The sequence below is a fragment of the Papilio machaon genome, chromosome 18, assembly GCF_912999745.1.
Source record: "Papilio machaon chromosome 18, ilPapMach1.1, whole genome shotgun sequence".
NCBI lineage: Eukaryota > Metazoa > Arthropoda > Insecta > Lepidoptera > Papilionidae > Papilio > Papilio machaon.
In genome coordinates, this window is record NC_060003.1 from 4,012,630 (window position 1) to 4,034,004 (window position 21,375).

Genomic DNA, 21,375 nt, shown 5'->3' on the forward strand with positions numbered 1-21,375 from the left:
TTTTTTTGGAAATAAAAAAGTGTTTGCGGTCTACAAGCGACTTGGTGTATTGATTTGTATGTATGCAATGTTCTGCTCATGGTATAAAATTTAATTACTTCCTTTACTAGCATTCTATTTTAGTTGGACCATTAATGCGGCTGTTGTTGAAATATGGTAATCTCAATTCTAATTATGTTGTCCGTGAATTATTTATAGCTCTATCGGGTTTTGACCAGATAAATTTTTAAGTTTTTTTTAAACTTTGAGATATAAGCAATTGAGACAGTTCAAGGTCAGTTGTTAGGTTTTATTAATAAGTTTTCAAAGTAGTTACTTTTGTAACTGTCTTCGTTTTTATTTTTTGTTTCTTGGCTATAATATATATACATATTATAAAAATCTCTAAATACAGAAAACAACGATCATCGCATTTATTAACTTATGTGTTAAATTTTTGGAACGTGTAGTTACTAAAAAGACTTGACGTGATTTAATAAAATGAGATAAGCCGCAGCAGTAAAATGTTAAAGAAGATCGTGGAAGCGATACTTCTTAAAAATACTTGTAGAATATTCAGAACAAGGAAGTTAGCAAGGAAGATATACGCAAGTCGTTCCAATTTCAAAAGAAGACGAAATGATGAAGATTCAATTAAAAAAGATGTTAATAGTGAGACGAAGCACAGTCAATATTTGGACAATACTCAAGCACACGAGGTTAAAAATCAAAAGAATAATTTTATAAAGAATGTGAAAATACCCAGGTTGCTATTCCTCTCAATTGTCTACATATGTCTTTTTAATGTTCTGACTTCGTGTGATGTTAATGTAAATACTGTAAATATAAAAGAAAACACAGACATTCGTATGTCGCCTATGAGTAATACATTTAACACTGAAAAATCAAAAATAAATCTTGGCCAATCGACGTCAAAAATCCATGAAAAGAATTTAAGAAAGGGCCGTGCTTCTTTGCAAGAAGAATCAGTAGAAGAGAAATCTGAAAAGTATGCCAATAGTGATGCACAAGATCTCGATAAATATTACAATTATTATAAAAATAAGGAAGAGTTTACAAATTCCTCAGAATATCCTAAAAATTTCTTATTATTTAATAATATTTATGACAACGTTCGTGCTATTGGTTATCCTCATGACTTAGCAAGTAGTCCGTATTTTGTAAAGAGGACAAATTTTAATTTAAGACCCGAAAGGCATCAATTTGATGAAAAGATAGTGAAACTCGGAGTACTGTTATCAGCAGACCCTACTCAAGTATTCTCGCTAGCTAAAGTTCTTCCAATAGTAGAAATGGCGGCAGTGGCAGTAACTAAAGAGGATGGACCATTACCAGGATGGAAAATTTTAGTAGATTATAGAGATACAAGATGTTCTTCTGTTGATGGACCTTTGGCAGCTTTTGAGTTTTACGTTAATGGTTCTGCTGGTAAGTAAAGCTCTTCATTAATTTTAGATTTTATTACTCTTATTTTCAATACCGAATTTCTGGTTTTAAAATGACGTATCTTTTTAGATGCATTTATTGGACCAGGGTGTGAATATGTGATAGCCCCAGTCGCTAGATACGCTGGTCCGTGGCGGATTCCAGTCCTAACTGCTGGCGGACAGGCCGAAGCATTTGGATACAAACAACCGAGCTACCAAACCCTCACAAGAATGATGGGCAGCTATACACAAGCGGGAGTAGCAATTAGAAAAGTTTTTGAGGTAATTAGAAAACGAATCCTAAAAATTTTGTTTACTAAATGTTGTATTGTGTTATTGGTGATTTATTTTTTGGTTAAAAATAAGTTTTTTTTACGTGTGTTGTGTTTTATTTTTATGAACGTTCTGGATTTTGGCTTGCTTATGGTTTCTTCACAAATTTATCGTAAAATTACTCGCCATTTTCATTTTATTTGAATTTTAAACAAAGACACCTATAATTCGTAAGCAAAGCATGGAAAACATGATATGCACAAAGTCTACTTACTGTATACATCTACATTTTTGTAACCATTATTTTTATAGTTTTTACAGTATTTTAAATTTTTTATTTTATTTTCAACCAGTTTGTATATTTTTAAACATAATATAATAAATTTAAATACATTTTCATACTTAGTTCAGTATTAAAATATTAAGATATCTTTGAACACCAAAAGAATCCTTATTTTATAATAATTTGAGTTTTTGTTTTGAAGTGTTGTATTTTTTTGTTCACCACTGCTTCTAGTCAGTATTCTATTTTGAATTCTATATAAAACTACTGCTTATAAAACTCGTTCTCTCATTTTGGAACTGATGGTTTTGATTCAATTTAGTACCTTTAAACTATTTTGGAAAACGATTATTTTTGGGATCTGGAATGAGGATGTCTCCAATAAACTATTCTTTAGTTACGACGCCCTTCTTGTCCGCTTATTTGCCATTGAAATTGTATAATTCAAGTTTCGTATCACTAGAAATTAATTCAATAGCAATAGTATTACTTTTTCGGTAATACGATTCTTTTAGTTACAATAGTAGCTGATATATAGTCAAATAAGTATAAGTGAACCGGTGAGAGATTCGCTGCTATCGCAGTTGCTTCTGTCAGAATGTATATAAAACTTACATACATCATATATAATACCGTTTGAGATAAGCTTGTTGGTGTATAGTATACATATCCTATTTACTGTTGGTTCCTAAAATAAAATTTTTATATAACACATCGTCATCCGAACAATATGTTTATAATGATTAGGCCTCAGAAACCCACGGTCAATCCAACATTATTTTAAGACGTCTTTTAATGATTTAAGCGAATAACATGTACACGAATGACCTCTGCCAGACAATGATAAAAAATTAGCAGTTATTTATGTATTTTAAATTATAAATTGTGATTTTTTCTATTGATTTTTTCTTTGTTTTCTAGAATTATATATGGACAAATAGAAAATTCTTTATTTCTTATTGTTGCAGGAATTTAACTGGCGTAAGCTGGGCATGCTCTATCACAACAATGACCCTGCATCAGGAAAGGGGAACAGTCCATGCTATCTGACTCTTAGCGCCGTGTTCTCCGTCCTGTTAAAGAAGAATTCCGGATCATCTATACCAAACATACCGTTCGATGAAACGGTGACAAATACGACAATCATAAAGGAATTGCTTACGAATCTCTCGTTAATGACGAGAAGTGAGTATGTGAGAAACATCTCAAACAAAAATACCTGTTTCATTTTTAACCTTTTTCTTTACAGATGATATCTCCATTTTTCTTTAACCAGTTAATCGTTTTTTTTTAAATTGTTGCCTTTTCGAAGAATTATAGCAACTTCTACAAGAACTTTTGAACTTGTTCGTAAATTAGTCCCTCTTTACATTCCAGCGAATTTTTCGTTACTGCAAAAATGTGTATCTACGAGTTCACTTTTACGCAATTAAAATTCTTTTGCAAAGTGGTTTTGTGAGAACAAATATTTATTTACATTTACAATGTTAATGTCGGAAAAAACATTTTTGGGACAGTGATACACTGTTCAGCGAAAACTTTTTCACAGCCACACTAAAAGACGTTAATTGGCTACTAGGAAGAGTCCCTGCGCTCTGTGTAGATTTCTCCTAATAAATATAAATAAGGTGGATCGTTTTAAGACTTGGGTGATCTTATTCTACTACTTACTCTACGATTAAAGACAATAAATAAAAAAATGCCATTTTTCAGTTGCTATACTGTACATCGGGGCCGTCGAAATGTCAAAGAACTCTATAATTTTTTTTTGAAAATTTTCTGGCGAGCCTTTTAGATTTTGATAACTTAGAAAATTTATTCAAATTTATGTATATTGATTATTTATGATCGTGAACAGTTAACATTAGTGATACTATTTTTTTTGAAATGACTCACATCTGTTTCGATATTATGTCTTGTAACTAACGTGCGCTATATAATGTCGCGTCAAATTCTAAACTCCGTGATTTCAATAGTGCTTTCTTCAATGGCGATCGTGTGATTTTGTGGACTACATAAATTTCAACATTTACAATAAACGCCATTTCTCCTCGGGATTTATAATTTCTAGTCGTTCATGTATCTACTGGTTTATTGCGTCTTTGGTATTATCTGTGGATTTCTAAATGAATTTCCTAATATTAGGTAATGGGTCTAATCTTACTAATTCTTTTAAACTTATAACAATCAATATTAAAAATAAGACAATCGCATCATTACGTTTCTTAAAATCTCTTGAAAAACACTATCTATCAAATATATCTTTGGATTAGCAACTTCATAATTTGTTGATTTATTGTCCTTCGTGGGTTCCAAGATGTTTTTGGTGTTAGCACGGCACATATGGTTATTTGAATTCCCAAAAAGCTTGTATTGAAATATATTGTCGTCACTTTTTTTCACAAAGAGTATGACATAGACGGCAATATATCGAGCTTGTGTTGTTATATAATTAAATCAATATTTTAACTTTTGTTGCAGTTGTTGTGGTCTGCGCAAACCCGAGCACAGTGAGAGAGATAATGCTAGCCGCCGATGAACTGAACATGGTGTCATCAGGAGAATACGTATTCTTCAACATAGAACTTTTTTCCAAGTAAATAATCATTTTATTTATTACATTAAAATAGACACATTAGCACTGGATTTCGCTAAAATAGCGAAGTGACTCTGCCCATAGACATTAGACATGTACAAGAGATGCATAGGACAGGACGTACATGAAGAGGATATTTCTTTTTTTTAAACCTCCCCGCTACCCCCAAATTCAATTCCCCTTCCATTGCATGTAATAGAGTATGGAAAGGGGAAGAGGATATATTTATAATTAAACATGATACTGATACTATAAGTGTTAATTATATAAATATCTTTCCTGTGTCTATCCATGAATTCCTGTTTTTTTTTTTTTTTCTATAATAACTAATTACAACTTTTATTAATTGAATCAATTTGTCAGCAGTCAAATTTAAATCTATTTTATTTCGAGTGAAAGTCAGACAGTAAATGAAACCTTGACATTTTGAATTTTTGAAAATTTTGAGGTCACATCAGTTTTTTCGCCAAAGCAAATCTTAATTTACATTAGTAAGATCAACATTTAAATTTATGTATATCACAAGTTGGGTTAGGTATGTATTTTTAAAAAGAAATGTTGTGATTTTTTTATAAGTTTACCTACTTAGTTAAAGCGTAACATTTAAATTTAAATACGAAATGCTTTAAAATAATTGAGTTTCTATTTCTATTGAAAACAAAATGACCCGTTTTATGTACCAACATTAAACTAATGCATACTTTTATACAGCTTAGCATCCGCATCATCAAAAGAACCATGGAAGATAGAAGGCGACACAGAAGAAAGGAACGAGCGAGCTCGACGGGCATACAGCGCGGTGTTGACGGTCACCAGCCCCGCGCCAGAGAAAAAAGAATACCTCGAGTTCTCTGATAAGGTCAGATAACCTACAAATAATCCGTTAGTGAGAAGTCACAAGGATGGCGCCACACGGCCGCGCCGTTACGACTTGATCAGACTTCCCAATTCAAATTCCTAAACGACAATTCCAAGGCTACGAAGTTTACTCGTTTTAACTATTCGCCAATCATTTGGCGTGGTGGCTATCTATGTGGCATCTTATTAACACAGAGGATAGTTATTACGGATTTCCATGTTGCGCAGTTTTTAAAAATGTCACATACAATTTAGGAGTAAGCGAATGCCAGTTGCCGCTGGTTAAACACGTGTCATATTATTATCCCTTATTTATTTGAGATTAAAGAAGCACAGCACAAATTTTATGATTTTGTAGACTAGTTTCAGCAGTTTGAAGACTAAGGATAGGATATCGAAGTGACACTGAAGTACCAGGAACGAACATAACAGAAATCCGTAATATTCATCACTCTGAAGCACAGTGTGGATGCATTTTTAGTTGTTTTATTTTCTTTTCTGTCATGTGTCGTATGTAAATAAACAATTTGTTTTATAGGTAAAGGATCTAGCGGCTACAAAGTATAATTACACATTTGGCAAAGGGGAGATGGTGTCTACATTCGTTGCAGCTTTCTACGACGCCGTGTTGCTCTACGCTCTTGCTCTCAACGATACTTTGAGCCAGTCCGCCGACCCGAGAGGTCAGCTAGATGGGTCGGCTGTTATTCGCAACATGTGGAATAGAACCTTTCAAGGTAAATATCGTTGGAACATTTAAAACATATTTATCCTAAGTCAAAGGTGAAATGAAAAGAAAGAGTTACTGGAGCCACTAAAAGAATGAAAAGAGAGTTTAAACATCAATAGGATATGAAGTTAGTCCAAATGCGTAGAGTCTATAATAGTATTTTAATATTACATTGAATAGAAAAATACTACTTGTTTTTGAAGAAACGTGTAAATTTATTTCTTTTTTCATCAAATATCTATCCTACAAAAAGATAGACGTGAAGGCCACGTGTTACGAAATGGTTCCTGTGGCGGAGGCCGAGCTAGAAAATACGCAATTTATGCACATATTTTTGTATAGTGTATTCAAAGTCTCTTATGCAAAACATGCTCTTGAATAAATGCATTCGTTGCACATCCTTTGAAGTTATTATACTATTTTTATTTTCTATGTACAAAAACATCACCTTATCTGAATGACTATTTGTAAGTTAATCGAGTATTTTGGTCAATATTATTTTATCCTCCAATAAGAGTCATCGTAGATTTAAAAAGAGCATCTAGCTCACAATATAAATCCTTGCAATTTACTCTTAAAGTCTTTAGCCATATCGTCTACTGTAACTGACACACAATTACCACAACTCTAACTCAAAAACTACTTAATACAGTCATAGAAGCGATCGATAAGTAGTTTTTGAGTTTTAGAGTTGTGGTAATAGTGTGTCAATTACAGAAATTAACTGTTTTTTGATTTTATGTTTCTTACAGTTCTTTTCTATTCTCTCTTTCTAATTTAATTATTTTCTAACTTTAGCCGTGTAAACGGAAATTCTAACTACCCAGGTAATTTTATAACGATGGAAGAAGTCATATAGTTTTTTTGAAAGATAATTAGATGTGTAGACATTAAAAGTATTAACGGCTGTTATATTTTATCAAAATGGACAGTTGCACACAAACTAGCCGTTGCGAAGTTATGTGCTACAAGAATTTCCGGATGTATTTCCAATCTGTGTATAAAAGAGGTGTCTTTCTGAAGGAAAACAGAGGATGAATATCATACCTATCATAACGAATGGTATTTTTGAGTTACGTTAACGTAGCGAAAAGTTATTCTTGCCAACTCTTGTAATGTTAATTTTACGTCTTATTTAGGTAGACGTAATAAAGTAATGTTAAAGTAATAAGTAAAATAGTAATTATTATCTCTTAAAGTAATTTTGTTTTAGGTATAACTGGGGAGGTTATAATTGATGCAAATGGCGATCGTGTGGCTTCATATTCACTACTGGACATGAACCCAAATACCAGTAAGTTTGAGGTAAGTGTACACTATTTTATTAATAGTTAAATTGCTACTTAGGAAAGAATCATGATATAAACGACACCACTATACCGTCCCAGTGATGAGCTCGGAGCCTACCCTAAGTTAGGGGTAGGTAGCTGGCCCAGTGCGGATTGACTTCACACCTATCTTTGAATTTCCTCTCAGTCATGTGCAGGTTGCATAAATTGTGCAGGTTGAATAAATGTCAAAAAATGGTGTGCGAATTTTATTATAATCGGTTAAGTGGTTTAGGAGTCCATTGAGGACAAACATTGTGACACGAGATTTATATATATTAAGATTTGTACCTTAACTTGGTAACAAGGGTATTACCCTTAGTAGGTATTACCCTTATTACCTATTAGTCCCTAAGCGACTGCACTTGCTCTGATTTATCTTTTGAAAGCAATATTAGGTTTTTGTACCATCTCCATCCAACCGTACATAATCCATCGAAAACGTAGACAAGCTCTTAGTAATTATGACGCTCTATTTTTTGTATATAAAAATAGAAAAAAGTATCTTAGTATAAAATCTGATCTCAAAATCTGATCTTACGTTTCATGAGATGACCGAAATAGATGAACGAAAAGAACTCGCTTTGTATGGTTTGTGACAGATCATTAATTGAATAAAATTATAGTTAATTACAAAATTACTTTGTATGTACTACGTGATATGCTTACATTCTCATTTGGTAATTATAACTATGTCCCGTTATACAGAATTCCTACCGCGGGCTTCCACTGGTTGAAAGCCTATACAAAACATACTGTAAATATATGCTGTCAACAAATGTATCATTTGTAAATGTGTATACATATACATTTTATATAAAATTGTAGGTATAGCTGGAACGTCTAGACCGATTTTGACCGGAAATTGACGGGAAGGTTTCACGTGGGAATATTAAAGTCTACTTTTTAATTCTGCTCGGACGATGTCGCTGCGACCTTAGTATAAACCAAGTAACAGTGGGAGATCCAGCTACAACAATATTTGTTGGGTGCACAAATGGGCTCCACCAGTGAAATACCACGACCACACAGAAGACAGGCGTGAAGTGGAAGCAATTCCGCGTTTAGTCTAATGAGTGGTGTCGTTGGCATAATTTTAGTCCTCTTTCCCTTCCCACCCTTTTATTACTATGAAAGGACGGGGGGGGGGGGGGGCGCATAGGAAGGGGAAATAGCGCCTTGCTGTGCGTCCCCTTCTCCATTGATTAAAGGTAGCCAACGCATCTGCATTTCGGTGAATTCAGGTGGCAGTTTGCTCGTTTGCCACTTTATGATATTAAACAAAAATACAGGTACCTAATATGTATATTTTTTACATAACAATAAGTATTTTATACAGACCTTTCGGCAGTGGAAACCCATGGTTGTAACTTCTTGTAACATAATATCTTAGTTGCAAGTTAAATCCATTCTTGTAAACAAGTGGGCATTTACCTCGACGGCCACTTTTACACTCGTGACACAGATTTCGAAACGGGTGAATGTTAGTCGTCATGTTCATTGAAACTGTTGCATAATTTTGTATAACTTCCAGTACTTCTTACGTTGCTAAAACCAGTGTACTAAAGTTACTACACTAAAAATAAAACTTGAATTAAATGACACTGATTCATTGACCTGATTGACAAAATTAATTAAAAAAATGCTTTATAAGGGGAATGATTTAAGTTGCATTTGAGATGTTTTTCTAAGTACATGCAGTACAAAATAAATTTAGAAGTAAAGTAAACATGTGCGTGCATAATTGTGTGTATTTCACACTATCGTAGCACTGACAAGTACATACATAACGAAAAATAATTCCAGTCTAGGTCGGTTTAAAAAACGGTGTCGCCAGCGACATCCAGTAGTTAAGATATAGGTACATAAATAAGCCGACATAATAAATCTAATTATAATATAATGTTAGTGTAACTTTGGATAAAATTTACTGCAATTTATTTAACATCTGCATGTGACGCGCGTAGAAATTTTATATCATATAGAACGACAAACTTATTTGACCCGGTGGGTATTAATGACAATACTTTAAATCATTAGCGCCACCCTGTTAATATTAAAAGGGTCATAATACTTGTAGTATTGTAGCAGTTTTGTTATGTTTTGTATTTTATGTCATTTTCTGTGTCTACGTAGTTTTTACATATTTACATATATTTACATAGAGAATTTTCTTTAATTTCCCATCCTTTCCTTATAAGGAAGGAAGGAAACTTGGATTTGACGGAGGAGGGGACGCATAGGAAGGGAAAATATTATCTTTCTGTGCGTCTCCTCCTACGTCAATTAAAGATAGGCAACGCGTCGGCGCTTGCGGTTTTCTTTGGGCAGCGGTCGCTACGCCATTTGGGCGAATTAAGGTGACCGCTTGCTCGTTTGCCACCTTATTAAAAATATACAAGACTTTCATAAAAAGAAAAAAAAAGTTTAAAAACGAAATGTTTAAGTTTAAAAACCTTTGGTTAGAAGAAAAATAATAAAGATTGGGCTCTACATATGCAGAGGTAGAAAAAGAATTTTAATTCTAAACTTTTTGAATTTTTTTGAGAAAGCAAAAGATCTCAAATACTTTTCCAGTAAAACTTACTCATGCACGTACGCCTTCCCAATAAACCAGTGTTCCACAAGTTAGCGTTGAATGTTATCTTTTAAATAATAGTTTTATTTATTGTATAATATAGCACTTACAATTTCATAATTAAAAAACAAGAGATGTAGGTCAGGATCGTGCAAAATGATCAGTATTTTTGTCATTATATAAATTTTAAATTTGTTCCAAAGTTAAATTGAATTAAAGGTATCTCAATGTCTCATGGTCAGTAGACCTTTCATTTTTTGCATTATTTTAAGGAACTTTGTTGTTTTCTGTAATAAGTATAATCAATATTGTTTTTTAATTAAAATTAATATTTTTTATTTATTATTCTGACACATTATTGAGTTTCTTTTAGTTCCTTATTATTTTATAAGTTTACAAGTTGTTGTTCACGATTTTTCGTGTATTTTTTCCTCTTCCTTCTATAATCTTGTTTTCTCTTATGACAACTAGAATTCATAGGTACCAATATGAGTTTCTATTATTGTTTTATCGCTGAAAGATTTCATATTTACATAACTTTTCTTTTAAAAAAGAATGCGCGGGATGACATTATTTTTTTACCTAAATATTTCTATAATACAGACCGATAATTATTGCATGTGAAATTAACATTTGTATAAGTAATGGTATAAGAACTTAAAAAACATAATCAAGGTCAATTCGGTGAAACGCTATGTAATGTATTTTTATTTTACAGAAAAAATATCATATCTTATTATGATTTATTTAAATAAAATATTGTCTACCTGTGTATGACAAATTGTATAGTTATTAAAAATCTGTTTAACAAGCAAAACAAGTGATTATTGGAGTGAAGTGAGTATAATTTTTCAAATAGGACCACCAACTGTGCTCTAGAAAGACAAATTAAATTCAACCCTTCCCTTACTTTATATCACATACGCAAGACAGTCTTAATAAAATTAATATAGTCTATCTGTTTTAAATCCCAAGAATATTATAGAAAATAAAATAAGAAATGAACTATGTAAAGTATCAATGGTAGAGGCCACAGTAACATATGTACAGGAAGGGGGAATATTCTCTTTCTGCGCGTCCTCTCCACTGTCGAAAAAAGGTAGGCATCAGTCAATGTCGATTTCTATGGCCAACATTTACTTGCCTATTTTGGATAAATACAAGTGGCAACGTTTTCGTTTTCCACATTTTACTGTAAAAAATATTGTGTTGATACTTTGGAAAGGTATCCTGAGGAAACCGAAAAAAATAATTGAAAAATAATCAAAAATATTTTTCTAATTTCATAAATTTAAATCGCATAGTGCTGGCAGAAATTATTTTAAAAAAGTGTTTGACTATGTGACGATTATTTAGAAACTTTGAAATTATTTTGACTTTGGTATTGCAAATCGAGTTGGGTTCTACTGCTTATTAATAGAACAAAAATTATAAATGTAAAACAATTTATTGTCTGTTAATAACATAAAATGCAAAATTATACACATATTTGCAACTGTAACAACTGTTAATTTAAAACCGTTTTACTAAATCGTGCTGTATTTGTATTTGCGAATATTTGGAATCCCGTAGGGGAATATTAGTCTAAAATTGAATTTGAACTCAATCACATATTGCGGTATTGGTTCCGACCAGTGTTGTGCTTTAGGCTAACATTGTAACACGTTTAGTAAAGGTAGATAGAGTACACGATAAAATTAAAGCTTCAAATGAAATATTACATCAATATTATTGAGATCACATTTCACGAATCGACAAAAAAAGAACACGAAAATTTTAGGTTTAAAAAAATATCAGTTTAGAAAACGTTTGTAAATCTTGAATTAATATTTGAGAGGAGAGACAAATTATCGCAACTTGTCTTTTTTTCCCAACAATTTCGCTTCTCTGTTAATTTCTTAAAGACAATGGATAGAATACTGAAAGTATATACCTACATACATGTTTTAAACACACAACTTACTAGTTGATGGTAGAGCCATGTCACTCCTCTTTTGACTTAATAATTTTAGTGATATATTATGTTATTATTCTTAAAATGTTATCTCTGCAGGTAGACATTTAACATATCAATAGACATTACGTTACGAAGCACATTCGTTCGAAAAGATGCATAACCGGTAAAGTTTAGTGTGGTGACATTTAGAAAGCAAAGGAAAGAAATATATCCGTTCTGTAACAAGTATTATATTTGAGTCACTTTGTTTGCAGGTCGTCGCAACTTACATAGCGGCAAATTCGTCTCTACAATTCATCGCAAACCGTCCGATTCACTGGGCCGGGGGCCGCACCACCCCACCGCCAGACACTCCCGAGTGTGGTTTTGACGGCTCCCTTTGCCCCGACAACTGTAAGTGGAATTATCACTTATTATATTAACCAGCAGAAGAGTACGACATATTTTAACCGTCATTTTAATGAAGGTTCAAAACGATCCTTGAATATTTTGTCTGAGTAATTTGAAGGAAATGTTTTTATTTGGTATTATTATTATTAAGTTAAAAGTAAAAGGATATTTTGTAAGTACAGTAGTTTTCAAATATCTTGACGGCTCTTAACTTCGCGCGAATCGCTGTGCAGAACACAATTTTAGGTGATGCTGAGGAGGGCTCTGCACAGCGCGCCGATATCCCTGGGCCGCCAAGATATTTGGAAAGAACTATTCCTGTGTGATCGTTGCATTCTGACCACCTGAAGCTGTAACGAGAGACCAATTTTCAAGGATGAGATATTATTCGATTTCTTAATAATGGCCTCTCCGTGTTTGTTACAAACAGCCACAGTTTGTCGAACATTCTCTCATTTGTGTAAAAAAAACTGCAGAGATTCCGATCACTGGCACAAATAGCGGCGAACACCAATCAAAACAGGCAAACACTAATTCACATGTTCATGTTTGTTGTGTGGTGATTGCTGTTCGCCGTTGTTTGGTAGACTCCGTAGCGGGCTTAAAGTGTAATGTAAACTTAGTCGGGCTTCTTCTTTTTTTAATTAAATTTAAATTAACTAATCATTACTTGGATTTAGATTCCATCTGCGTTGTCATCTACAAAAAAAAAAAACACTTAAATACAATATTCAGTGTTAAATAACGCAATTTGGCGAGTTGTTGCCAATCATATAATTGTATGTCCAAAAAATTAATATAACAAGTGTAAATTATTCATTGAATTACACGTTAATAATTAAAACAATTATTAACTTGTAAATACAAATAACCTACATAAATATAAATTGATCAAAGTAAAAAAAATACAAAGTCAAAAAATCGTGAGCTCTTTTGATTCAATTTTAATAACCATTAAAAAAATTAAGATGTGGTTTGGTGCAGGCAATTAATTAAATAAAATGTTACTTTTAAGAAAAAAAAATGCAAGTCCTTCGAAAAGCGCAATACTTTGATCCACTTACTTATTACAAAAAAATAAACTATTCAACAAAAGAATCATCGGTAAAATTGTCAAAACTTTTGATTCTCAATAATTTTAAAATAGCTTTCATGTCCTTCAATCTAATTTAATAAATCTGACTTGTACATTACTCAAAATGAAATACATATACAGTGAAAATATAGTACATCAAATATCTATTTTACAATATTAAAGTTACGATCTCAAAACAAGCTTATTTCAAACACGATGATTGCGATAAAACACGAACAACAACCCTTTGAAGTTTCTTGCTGTTGAATACTAAGATTATCTCACGCGAAATTACTATTAACATGTCTTCCCTTTATATATAAAGGGATTAAATGAAAACTTCAATAGGAATGCTATCCTATTTACTATTTCGTTTAAAATGTTTGTTTGGAATTTCCATAAAAGATGTATTAATTAAAGATATTAAATGGTAGAATAGTTTCACAGTAAATTTAATTCGGAAAATTACTAAAACCACAAACTTTTGTGACACATATTTATTTTTTATATTTTATTAGCTTTTACCCGCGACTCCGTCCGCGCGGGATAAAAAATAGAAAACGGGGTAAAAATTATCCTATGTCCGTTTCCTGGTTCTAAGCTACCTGCCCACCAATTTTCAGTCAAATCGATTCAGCCGTTCTTGAGTTATAAATAGTGTAACTAACACGACTTTCTTTTATATATATAGATAACCACTGAAATAAATTTTAAGAATTTTAAAAATGATATTAATTTGTCTGTACACTCTCCAAAGGTATTCCGATTCTGTATACCCAGTCATATTAAACTGAATGAAATTTGAAATGAAAGATTATAATCTCGTTCCTTTTATACTTGGAATGCTTTATTTTGGTTTCTAATTAAATGTGGTGACATTAAAACCGTTAAAGTGACAAGTGATAAATTTTAATCAAGATATCCTAAAGGTCTCTTTATAATTACTTTGCTTTTGGATTATCTTATAACATTAAGTATTTAGTAAGTAATTGGCTTTATTTTGCTTATGTTTATAACCAATTATTATAAAAATAGAAGACGATTTTAAATTTTGTTGTAAAAATCTTGATGGAAAATTTATCAACTATTTAAGGAAAGTGTGTCTTCTAAGTGATAATGACAAAGTCTTCATAAATTTTTTGACCATCGAAAATTAACCTTAACCATCCTAAATCGAATTACAAAAAAAAAAAAAAAAAACAACTAAAAGGAAACAACTTTATCATTATAAATTATTATTTATTAGAAGCATTTCATCTAAAATTGCATTACCAAAAAAATTTACGATTGAAAATAAAAATGTACTTTTTGACAACGTGTGTACATGCTAAACGAAAATACAACTTATTAAAGAGGCAAACCAACGCGTCAGCGTTTTTGTGAACCATATTACTACAGGCGCTTAATAAGTTGAAATTAAAAAACACGCACTGACTAGAGTATAGTTTCTTTTTTATCTACTAAGACAACGCAAAAAATTTAACCGCCCCAATACTACAATAACCTCTAGAAATATTTTCTTCCATCGTAGAAATCTCAAAATGGACTTAGGTCTAGCGGGCTTGGGACTCATACTACAAAGGGCTAATAAATATGTAGTAGTACGGCATTATCTGGGGAGTCTCTCAAAGGGAAACTAGATAAAATACTATACGTTGTATGTCACAGGCAAATCTTGTACTCCGCCCGTTTGTAATTTGCCAATCGTAAAGACTCAGCAAATTGCGTACCAAAAGAGGAGTTTATTTGTAAATTAACTTATAATTTCTGCAGCTAAGAAATATTTACATCGAATCGTGGGCACTGATGGCATTGGATTACCAATGTATTTACAAATTTTCAATTTGCTGGGGCAAATTGTTAATCGTGTGTGTTTATTTACAATATAAATTTCTTACATTATTTTTTGTTCCAGCTCTACCGGTATACGCAATTTTGAGTATAGTACTCAGTTCTGTTGTGGTGATCTTAGCAATTTTATCAGTATTTATTTATAGGTAAGTGTTGTAAAAACATAATCACTTTACAGATAAAAAGTATTTCAAATCTAATAACGAACTTTAAGTTACCAATTGTAGCTCTTTTATATGTACAATAAGAAAGTATCACGGTAGCGAAGTTATCATAAAACAGCGGAACTTTCATGCATTACCGGTGTTTAGAGCGTGAGATTGCCTAAGTTGTATCGGAAGAAAATATCGCTCGTAACAGATCATTTCACCAAGCAGTTTATCCAATCTACAGAATGATAATGATGATAGAATTTGTATTTTATATTACTTCTAAAGATTTTTGTACGAAATAAAACTACCTAATCACATCACTAGCTATAACTAATAGTAATGTGATTGAAATATAATATGCAAGAGCTACGCATTCACTAATTCACTTTAATTAACCAAAAAAAAAAATTATTAGTAGCCTATGCGTTCTTCCAGACTATTTTCCGTATCCATAGTAAATTTCATCCAGATCAGTTGAGCCGTTCTGGAGATACCTTCTAACAAACATCCAAACATTCGCATTTATAATATTAGTAAGACTAGAGAGAGAGAGAGAGAGAGAGAGAGAAAAAACGGAGTGCTTTAATCTTGATTTAATGCTTCTATTGTATGTTAGGCATTACAAGCTGGAAGCGGAGATAGCGATGATGACGTGGCGGGTGAGCTGGAGTGACGTGCTGCTGCCGGGCGGCAAGCTACGCGGCAGCATGCATTCGCTCGCACGAAGATACAGCTCGGGGGTGAGTTCATCTTACTTCACTATGAGCTAGCACATAGCTAGGGCCGTCATTTTTGGGGTCCGAGTGTGGCTGCCACCCCTAAAAGTAGTACGTCCATTAGCTGGTGCTACCCAGTGCCCGTGCCATCTGGGCGATCCCAGGTTAAAACGGCCCTGCACGTGACTTTGCAAGCATTTCTTGAAAGTTAAACAAGGCCAAATTCTAGTCTTCCCTCTCGTACTACCCTCGGATTTTGGATGATAGGATAAGGAAATGTCCTTTTAAGATTTATCGTCTCATCTGTTAAATAAAAGTACAAAGGTAATGCAACGCTACGGTAGATGGTACAAATTTTTTTTTAATTAATTTTAGATATTATAATTTTATTCCATGAATTAAAATAAATCAATTCGTTCAAGTTTAGATTATTTAATCTACTTAATTTATTAATTTATTTTATTTTATACGCTACTTATTAACGGTAACGCTTAGTTAGTTAGAAATTATGAGAATTTAACCGATGAATTAATTCATCAAAATCAAAGCGTTACAAATGCAATTTAAAACGCAAAAAAGTACTTAATTAAGTTATAAATTAAAGATTGACATCCTGCAAAGTTACTTTATGAAATACGTACTTTTTTCCTTTACATGTTTTTATAATAAACATGTTTTCATATGTTCCAATTCACAAAACAAAAATCGAATGTCAACACCGCGCCAAATGTATGTCAGTGGTCTCTGCCTACCCCTCTGTTGTTGGAGGAATATATGTTTCGTACATTGTTACCACAATAAAACCACAAGGTAACTTTTAGAAAGGTAAAGATGAAAATAAATAAACAACAAGCCAATTTGTTACGATTCCTCAATAACATCGATCTTTCGTACAAGTAGAGAAAAGAAGCATACGAAACGATCCCATGGGAATTATTTTAAATCTTACAAACACAAGTGACACTAGTAAACAGTATGTAGTACTGTACTTTAACATTGACTTTAAGACCACGCATACACGATAAGAGAAATGGAATCGATTTAATTATCAGTCTAAATATTATTCTTCATGATTTACATTCCCTAATACTTATATAATTTTGCTAGAAATGGATTAAAATCGCCGCCTTTTTTATGATGAAATATTTTAGTTGATATAAAATATATCTAGAAATAAATAAAATCAACACAATTGCAAATCATTACAATACGAGGTCTGCAGATTAGACCAAGATTTATTTTGAAATTTTAAAGTTTTGGTACTAAATATAATAAGCGTTTATATTTAAATTAGCTATCGCCCGAGGGTACGTCGGCTTGTAATTAATAAAAAAAAAACTTATTTAGCCTATGTGTTCTTCCAGACTATATTCTACATCTATGTTAAATTTCATCAAGATCCGTTGAGTCGTTCTGGAGATACCTTGTAACAAACATCCATCCATCCAAACATGCGCATTTATAATACTCGTATTAGTAAGATTTCAATTATTTCAGGAATTTAATTACGTTCCAATTCCAAGTAACTTTAAACTAATTAATTCATTGTTTCAGACGGCGTATTCCGACGAGGCTACGTCACTGGCCGGTGATAGACAAGTTTACGCCCCTTGCGGCTTCTATAAAGGGTGCAGGGTCGCAATAAAGAACGTCGATAAACAACGAATCGATCTCACAAGACCATTATTACTTGAACTCAAAAAGATGAAAGATCTGGAACACGACCACTTAGCGAGGTTCTACGGCGCCTGCGTGGATCCACCACATTGTTGCCTGCTCACCGAGTACTGTCCGAAGGGATCGTTGCAGGATATTTTGGAAAACGACACAATAAAACTTGATTGGATGTTCAAAGTCAGCTTAATGCACGATATTGTTCGGGTGCGTACAACGATGTTTACGATAGACTGACAGCCGTTTTATCGCGGATTTACCCTGTAAAAACATTCATTAGACGACATAGTAGGAACCCTTTCGTTATCTGTAAAACTTTTTTTGACAGTGGTGTAAGTTGCAATTAAAATCTTGTCAAAAAAAAAGTTAATGACGTCATTTTCTCTATATATGTACAGTATAGACGACGTATAATACTCACTTTTTTATCTATTCTTTTATTTGCAGGGAATGCACTATCTCCATGGCACTGATATAAGATCTCACGGCGCTTTGAAATCGAGCAATTGCGTTGTTGACTCTAGATTCGTTTTGAAAATAACTGATTTCGGTCTACACGCTCTGAGGACCGCCGAGAAAGATTTTAAGGCACACAGTTATTGGACCCGTAAGTAGATTTTATCTCATGTATATTAAAATTATTTTAATTATTTATTCTTTACATACTGTAGTCCTTAATTTTTTATTATCAAATAAAAAGTAGTTGGAACAAAAAATTTAAAATGGTGCCAAAAAGAAGCTACTTTTCTTTTAAATTCTCATCATTATGGATATCCACTATTGAAAAATTGGTACACATTATATACTGCTATTTTTTAAACAAAATCAAAGGGGTAAAAATAAATATACTTACAATATATGTTTTGGCAGTAGAAACGTACTGTTAAGAGTATCTTTTTTCCAACAGTAGAAGACCAATTGCCGATAATATTGATTCGGAATAATAATATCCATTTTTTTATGATTTATAAGGTTTACTATGGACCGCTCCGGAATTGTTGAGGATGTCGGAACCTCCTCCAGAGGGGACGCAAAAAGGCGACGTGTATTCCTTTGGCATTATTATGCATGAGATAGTTAACAGACAGGGGGCGTTCTGGCTAGGACCGGGCATTGACATGGCCCCTAAAGGTGAGATTATGAATTCACATGCCATTATTATGCCAAAACTAAATTAGCTTCTCTAACGTTGTGTTGTCGTTAGTATATGCTATTTTTGAAATATTTGGAGTAAATTTTTTGGTTTGTTTTTTAAGTCATTTTAATCAGACGCCATATTAAGTCGTACGAAAAATTTGAAAATAGATAATATTTATTATTGTCAATATCTTATACGTACTTGTAGCTGAACTTTGAACTAATACACAGCAGTAGATAAATACGTAATTTATCTACTGCTGTGTGCTATCTATCGTTAACACAACGATATTGTGTGACATAACCAGTAACTGTGTAACTTTAGATGAAAATGCGTGCCGGCTGGTAATTTGTGGTTTTGGGACGATTTGGTTTAGTAAATCCTGTAAATTAGCCACGCGCTACAAGCAGGATTGTTATCGAGCCTGGGATGAGGCATCAGCAGATAGGGATGTAAATACCAGCCAGTTAAAAACGAAGTATGAGTCTGCCTCCAGGTCCTTGTAGAGTGATTGTAGAGTCAACGTTCGGAAAGAGATTCGAATCGTCAACGACCGAGCTCTTACTGATCAGCTCGACACTCTGGCCTTGCGGGAGGGACGTTAACTCTCTCTGCATTTTCTACCGCATCTACCACGTAGAGTGCTTAAAAGAAATGTTTAGAACTATTCCTGTCGCTAAGTTTCATCACCGGAAAACACGACAGACCGCCAGATCCCATCCACACACTCTCTATGGCTGGCAATCCACAACCGTGCAGACTTCGCGAAGTTTTCTACCTCGCACAGCCGTTTTTTGGAATGGTTTGTTCTCGGCGGTATTTCCATACCGCTACGACTTAGGGTCCTTCAAGAAACGAGCGTATCACCATCTCAAAGTCTGGCAACGCATCTGCGGTTCTTCTGGTATTGCAGATGTTCGTCGGCGTCGATGAAAACCTTGGTGTTAGCGCTGCTCGTTTGCTCTTTATCATATAAAAATCGCAATTTTTTAAGTCGAATAACTGCCGCAATGTGTATGTATCTTATGGTATTTTTATGGTCACTAATTGTGACCTTTAATGAGGAATTAGAAAGAGAAATCAAATACGGGATCACTACACATAGAAGTGTTGACTCCGCACTACAAGTTAACTGCATTGGGGTACTTACTGTGAATTTTAATGGAATATACATTGTATTCACAGAGATCATAGAAACTGTGGTTGCCAGTGGTATTCGTCCAAACACGACCCATCATCGTTCATTCGAAGCGGACGAGGCAACGGAACTGATGCGACGATGTTGGGCGGAGGACCCCACAGAAAGGCCCGACTTTGGGCACTTGAAGGGGGCGATTCGACGGCTCAATAAGTAATATTTATGTACATACCACAGACTAACCTCCTTCAACTCCATTTCTAACATATTAAACTAAAATGCATGTTTATTAGACAACGATAAAGCCTATCAGTTATCTGTTTAGTTTCGAATTGCTGAAAATAAGCCACTTAATGTTTTTAATTTAAGACCAAAACAACTTTCATTGCTGGAAAAGTGCCTTATGGCTTAAAGGTTTTGCGATCCTTGTATGATACGACCCTTTCATTCAGCGATCAGATTATTTGTAAATTTTCTTACAGCTATTTTAAACATTATTCTATGTTTAACACTTCGGAACATGATTTTAATTTTCGATATTCTTTTACAGGTCTCAAGAAAGTAGTAATATATTAGATAATTTGTTATCACGTATGGAGCAATATGCCAATAATTTAGAAGCATTAGTTAGTGAAAGAACTCAAGATTATTTAGAAGAGAAGAAGAAATGCGAGGAACTTCTTTATCAATTATTACCTAAGTAAATAATTCCTATTTCCATATCTAATTCTCCTAATAGTTTACTATACTGTTGTCTCAAATACGATTTAGTTATAATCAATTTTAATGTGTGATTATTAATGATTGACTGAATTTTTGACGACATTCAGTTTTAATCTTTTATACTTTTTCATTGGGCCTTTATTAAATATTTCTTACAATGAAAAGATGCTCCAAAAACTAATATTCTCAAGGGGAATATAAAAAACCGTATTATCATATAAGGATATTACGAAGAACGTGAGTTTGTGGAATCCCTTTTTTATGAGTGAGCATTATTTCTAGGTCAGTGGCTTCGCAGCTCATAAATGGGCAATCAGTAGTCGCCGAGACGTTCGAGAGCGTTACCATATACTTTTCGGACATAGTCGGCTTCACCGCGTTATCTGCCTCCTCCACGCCTATGCAAGTTGTCGATCTCCTCAACGATCTCTATACGTGCTTCGATTCAATCGTTGAAAATTACGATGTCTATAAGGTAAATTTGATTT

At 33.2% G+C, this 21,375-nt stretch overlaps 1 protein-coding gene across 4 annotated transcripts in view; it reads left to right on the top strand.

Moving 5' to 3' along the window:
* Positions 1–21,375, top strand: part of LOC106721157 (atrial natriuretic peptide receptor 1) — a 110,343-nt gene that overhangs the window by 86,500 nt on the left and 2,468 nt on the right. For 2 of the 4 annotated variants that reach the window (XM_045682249.1, XM_045682250.1), the window contains exons 2-17: positions 450–1,428; positions 1,516–1,709; positions 2,952–3,168; positions 4,465–4,579; positions 5,291–5,438; positions 5,976–6,174; positions 7,381–7,472; positions 12,285–12,423; positions 15,411–15,492; positions 16,115–16,238; positions 17,769–18,095; positions 18,336–18,495; positions 18,861–19,019; positions 20,212–20,377; positions 20,715–20,864; positions 21,170–21,362. In XM_045682249.1, the coding sequence (XP_045538205.1) occupies positions 504–1,428; positions 1,516–1,709; positions 2,952–3,168; positions 4,465–4,579; positions 5,291–5,438; positions 5,976–6,174; positions 7,381–7,472; positions 12,285–12,423; positions 15,411–15,492; positions 16,115–16,238; positions 17,769–18,095; positions 18,336–18,495; positions 18,861–19,019; positions 20,212–20,377; positions 20,715–20,864; positions 21,170–21,362 (3,390 nt within the window). In that variant the 5' untranslated portion in view covers positions 450–503. The remainder of the gene's footprint in view (positions 1–449; positions 1,429–1,515; positions 1,710–2,951; positions 3,169–4,464; positions 4,580–5,290; positions 5,439–5,975; positions 6,175–7,380; positions 7,473–12,284; positions 12,424–15,410; positions 15,493–16,114; positions 16,239–17,768; positions 18,096–18,335; positions 18,496–18,860; positions 19,020–20,211; positions 20,378–20,714; positions 20,865–21,169; positions 21,363–21,375) is intronic. The other 2 variants (XM_014516048.2, XM_014516046.2) reach the window with 2 other exon arrangements.